Below are 5924 nucleotides of genomic sequence, written 5' to 3' on the forward strand. Positions count from 1 at the left end.
CTGATCTGCAGGACAAAATGCCTATGCATCTGAGCCCCTAAGCCAGAGTCCATTGAAACCGATGGGATGTCTGTGGCCCTGAGACCCTCAAAAGTGGAGCTTTGGGTTCTGCCGGACTGGTCCCCCAGTCTTGCAGTCTCTTTTCTACAGGTACATTTCGAATTGACTACAGTGTGTAGCTTCTGGGGCTATCTCTGCTGTTAGCACCTCTGCCCCCTGACACCCCAGGGCAGGTACAACTGAAGTATTTGTGCTTTCTAGGACCTTGTCCTCTACTCACCGTCAGTCCAGAAGAACAGTCCTGTAAGTAGTTTGCAAGTGACCCTGTTCAGCAAATCTTTCTCCCATAGGATAACATAACTGCATTCAAGGCTCATGCCTGAAATGTGATAGCTGTCATTTTCTACAATTTGTACTGTAAAATTTTGTAACATCTAGCGTACTTGCCCAATTACAAAGTTCTTGGTATCTAAAATTCTATAAAGATGTTATTTCTATAAATGGTCTTGAGTTTCTTTTTGAGTGTCTCATTTATTTACTTTGTGTTCAACAAATGCTTAATACTACCTTCTGATAAGCCTAAACTTGCCCGCAGTAACACAAATGAGCAATTAGGATTATTAATTTGATCCCTGTAAGCCAAAAAGGGTCGTCTGGACTTTCTAAATAGTGTACCTCATTTTTTGCAGACCTCAACAATAAAAGTAGGCCCTGTAGTGCCAAATTAAACACTTGCCAGAAAGCAGTTAGTAATAATTTGCAAAAAGATATTACAGTAAATGTGAATCTAATTGAATAAAAAGTCGTGTACCTCAGAACGTATGGAAACATTCAAAGATGTGGTCTTTGCTGTAACGGCCAGTACAAAGGGAAAAAGTGAACCTGTTACCATGAATGTCACCTTGCTGCTCATCACGGTTTGTGTTAACCCCCCACCCCTATCAAAAAATAGATCGGAAACAACAAAACCCTGTTCTGGCCGTTAAATCAACAGCAGTACTTGTGCTCTGTGTTCCATCTATCCCCTTGCCTGCTTGCGCTTGCAGCAGGCTAAGTGGTATTACAACTCAACTGTAATAACGTACTACATTTGAGCAGCAATGTCATGTTTTTTAATTTTAAAACACTTCACAATTCGACTGTATTTAGGAATTTAAAGGTGAGCTTTTGTGTACAGGGATTGCGGACTGCTATGTATTTTAAACTTGTGTATTTACAGTCCATTAATGCGAATGTTCACATTATTTCTCTTTGCCAGTGGTGTTTGTAAACTGCTGGTGTTCGCTATTGTTTGGTATTGTGTTGCAAATAGAATGTTTATTCATGTTTGTTATTTATCTGTTATAGGGTCACCAGACCTTTCTGTTGCTGGTCAAATTCAAGAGAATTTACCCCCAATTGGAGTTTTTTGGGACATTGAAAACTGCTCAGTTCCAAGTGGCCGTTCTGCTGTGACTGTAGTGAAACGAATTCGTGAGAAGTTTTTTAAAGGACACAGGGAAGCAGAATTCATCTGCGTGTGTGATATTAGTAAAGAGAATAAAGAAGTTATTGAGGAACTGAATAACTGCCAGGTACCTTCCAGCTTTACTGTGCATATAATTTTCTTGTTTTGTACAGTTTTTCTTTATGTTCTTGCGCTATGTAGAAGATTTGGCAACTATACCTGCCTCTGTTTATTCAAAATGAACACTGCTCACATTTGAGGTTACACAAAGCACTCTGTGAACATGTTATAGTACTGGAAACATGAACAGCGTGTTAGACTCTATAACGTTGATTGCATGGTTGTAAACCAAATGAGAAAGTAATGCGTTTTGGCATGAAAATCGCCTTTCAAACTGTGGAGGAGGGGTGAAAGAGGTCCAGCAGAAAACGAGAAGAAGGGCAAAAAGACATTTGTATGAAAAACAAACTTTAGGGGCTATAGAGTAGATGGGGACAGGAAACCTAGGGTTCTTGCTCTTTCCCACAACAAACCAACCAAGAAATGATACGCCTTGAGCTACAGCTAACAGTAAAAAAACTTGAATATTGAAAATGTGAAAACCTTGGAGTATTTTGGGGAATAACCAAAGTTGGATTTGTACTGTTTGAATCCTGTAAATTTACACCCCAGCTAGTACTTCACTGTTGGACGCAGACATACCTTCCTTGATCATCGAGCTGAATTGTGGCAATCCATGCTCCTTTTGATGTAGTATGCCATTGCCTTATTTAACATTTAAATGTCTTAGCTAAGGTAAAACCTTCAGCAGCCTGCCTGCCAACTTGAATACTGCTATCCCAGATGATTTGCAGTGTTGGTGTATGCCAGCTAGATTGCTTTGATGCACAGAGGAACTGTTCATTATAGTTGACATTTTTGAGACCTTACGTTTAGTAAATCTTAACTTGTAAACTTGTTGAGTGCATCTGTGTTTGAAAATTTCTTTTCGCGCTGCTGCAGTGGCCCGCACCCTGCATAGTTTCAACTCCTGAGTCCATCTTGGATGGGTGGGACGCACTGTTCCTTGTGCACCATAGGTGCTAGGAGAGCTCTGACTGAGCTGGTGGGCTACTTCACTTCCCAAATAAACTTAACTTGTGGTGCACGTAGTACTCTTACCAGTCTCCACTCCTCGATGGTGGTGGGGGGGCATCAGAGAAGAATCCTACAGCGACACCATTGCCGCCTTCTTCCCTTAATCCTTCAGTATGGACTTCTGGGATATGTATGCACCCTTTTCCAAGATGGCTGCCACATAGCTAACATCCTTGGAATCCTTCCCAATCCAATGTCGAGGCACATGTTCTAACTATGTAATTTCCTTTTTTGGGGGTTTTTGTTTTTATTTTTGACTATGAAAGGAAGGAAGTTCATCTACCCTGTGTCGCAATGATTCAAATAGTGTATCTGTTGTGTTCCTCGCTCCTGGCTGAGTGTTGGTGTGTTTTTCCTGAGTTGTTCCAATATTTCTCGCTCTTCACGGTCATCTAGCCTTTCGTGGTTACTGGAAGGCGTCTCTATTACCTCAGGCCTACCATGTCTGTGAAGATCAGACCATCCAGAGCAGATTAGCCGGAAGCAGTTTAGGATGTCCATCCTGATGTGCCCCCCCATATCGACCCCCACTTGATAGATCTAGGCACTGTGGAACTGGGAGCTGGTGTTTAGAGTTTTCTATTCTTTGAATAGCAGGGAGTTATTATTTTCCTTAATCTGTTATATCCCCACCATGCTATATTCAGCACAATACCGTCCTCTGGAAACATTTGCATTGTAGAACAGCATAAATAGCTGTACATCTGCACTTTAGGTGTCATTTGGAATTTCTTTTGTTTAACGCCCCTGGTCACTCTGCACACCTGGTGCTCTTGACTGACTGTAGCAAGAATCACCAATTAAGACCGATTTGCTGTATTTAAAAATAAATATATTCAGTATAATAGATTTCTGTCTGTTTTTATCTGTAAAAGAGCAAAACTGAGAACCACGTTCTTAATGTTTGTTAAATCACTGCAGAATGTTGTTTTGTACAGATTTGGTACGTATGTTGTTAATCAACAGATTTTGTAATGGCTCTAGGAAGGATACACATTTTGCATCTCATTAATTAAATGAACCACCGCAGCTTACTAGCCCTGAATTGAACGTGTAATTTTATCATATTGTTACACAGTAATAGCTTCACCAACCCTGAATGGTTTAGTGAATAGTTTAGTATGTTTTTGTAGACCTATGTCTCCATGATGGATAACAGCAATGTTCTGTTCATGGGTCCTCAAAACTGTTGGTAAGACTCCAGAAAAAAAGCTTAGCTAAATTAGTGACGCTAGGTTTTTTTTTTTATTATTGTTGCTGGATTATACTACAGCCCGATGTTTGATTAAGGGTAGAAGTTTTGATTTGGGTTTTTTTGTAAAGCACTTCTAACTAATTTGCAGTGGGCTCAGAGCCCTACATACACGGTGTAGCGAATAGAGAACCAAATTGTCTGACAATGATTGGCAGTTCCGTAAATATTAGATGACAAATATGTCACCAAATGGGAACTGAGCCTTGAGGAAAAGCAAGCGTCCACAAGCCAATGGTGAAGAAAGCAAGAGAGAAGTGCCTCCTCTCTTGCTTCTTCCTAGAAGGTTGTTCATATTACATTTCATTACTATTGCCAGTAGAAAGGAGAACATTCTCAGTGGATGGGTTGACAAATGTCTATCTGTGGAATTGCGGGAAGTAAAAATCTGTCTTATTAAGTCTACCTCAAAAATCAAGTATTCTTAAAAGCACACTGGTTTGTAAACCAATACCCGCGTAGCTCCTGATTTTATTGTAGTACAAAAAATGTAGTTGATTACAGCTTTGGGATGAATTTTCTTTATATTGCTCAGGTGGTTTCCCGGGTTGTAAGAGGGTTTATACTACAACCATGTACATTTGCCAAAACATTCTGGCAAAGTGTTTGTAGTCCCTAGTGAGACCAACATGCGGTTTCCAAAAATGCATCCTTGCCAACATAAATCCTGTGTTTGCCTTAGGTAAATGCTTTCTAGGTTAAATGAGGTCTTATCATTTTATTTTTCAAATAGTCCGTTTTTTTATGTTGAGGCAATATTGTAGAGCTAGACATTGTATTAGAATTCCAATTCAGATTGCAGTGAAGTCTGGTTGGCTAGTGTTTTTTGTTATAACGTTTCAAGTTGGTTGTCCTAGTAACTAGAACCCCAGTCAGTGACTGCTACAATTCTCAATATGTTGTGCCAGGGGTTCACCTTCAGTATATTGCTGTGTTTCTTTGATTTCATGCTCCCTAATCCTGTATTTTCTCCCAGTGAATGATTCTTTCTATCCCTGGCACTGAGAGTGAACAATAACCATTTTTGCCCAATACAACAGGTGACAGTTGCACACATTAATGCAACAGCAAAGAATGCTGCAGATGATAAACTGAGACAGAGTCTGAGGAGGTTTGCTGACGCCCACACTACGCCTGCTACTGTCGTTTTAGTTTCCAGTAAGTGTCTAATACTTATGGTGTTGCTATGTTACTTTGAGTTGTCTAAATTATGATTGTTGGTAATCGAATTGAGAGGTGTTGCAGGGGCTGTGCAGCGTAGGTCAAGGAGGCCCGTGCCAGATTCACATAATCTCCAGAGGACACATTAGCATGAAATAAATCTAAATGGGATCGTGTTAGTACTAAATCTGAAACTCTGGCATGGGTCTGGACCTCTGTTTGACATCCTCATTTGAAATAGGTTTTTTTAATTTTCACACAGTGCTTGCTGTGTAAATAAAACGGATCCTAAAGAGACCATATACTTAACTCCAGTTAAATGACACTTCGAGCTACCTGCTTAGGGAATACGTACTATACAATGACCGGCCATACCATATACACAATAACATACCTTGTTATACCATACAGTCACTGGTCATATCGTAACGTACGGATGGCCATGCCATACAATGCCAGACCATACTATGACAAAACATACCATACCATAATATATAGCGATTGGCCATCCATCACAGGAGATGCCATATCATACAATCACAGGCCATACAATATAAATCTGATAGAGACTACTAGCCTCAGATTCCTTAACGTAGAATTATCCCCAGGCGCAAGACTGAACCCGGAAAAATTTCTTTGCCACAGCATTTCTGCGCGCCGGGTGCGGTACCACTTGACGACCGCGGGCGTGACATCAGCGAGGTCACATAAGCCTCACCCCGGTGCGCTGTAGTCAGTTTCCTTCTTTTCCGTGTGCAACACAGATCCGTATTGTGTCCCTGACCTGTTTTCAGGCCTTCTTTTCACGCTTTTGTGTGTGGAACAGTGTGCGAATGCCTTTGGGCTTCAAGACTTGTACGTCTTGTACGTGTCGGATGTCTGCGACGGACCCTCACCCTATTTGTAAGTGGTGTTTGGGCGAGCACC

General features: G+C 40.9%; 1 protein-coding gene across 1 annotated transcript in view; it reads left to right on the forward strand.

Annotated features, from left to right (window-relative positions):
• The window catches only part of MARF1 (meiosis regulator and mRNA stability factor 1), a 508142-nt gene that overhangs the window by 128378 nt on the left and 373840 nt on the right, over positions 1-5924 (forward strand). Inside the window, exons 5-6 of the mRNA XM_086949144.1 lie at positions 1348-1574; positions 4877-4994. Of these exons, the coding sequence (XP_086805270.1) occupies positions 1348-1574; positions 4877-4994 (345 nt within the window). The remainder of the gene's footprint in view (positions 1-1347; positions 1575-4876; positions 4995-5924) is intronic.

Source organism: Lissotriton vulgaris, unplaced genomic scaffold (genome assembly GCF_964263255.1).
Source record: "Lissotriton vulgaris unplaced genomic scaffold, aLisVul1.2 SCAFFOLD_694, whole genome shotgun sequence".
Classification (NCBI taxonomy): Eukaryota; Metazoa; Chordata; class Amphibia; order Caudata; family Salamandridae; genus Lissotriton; species Lissotriton vulgaris.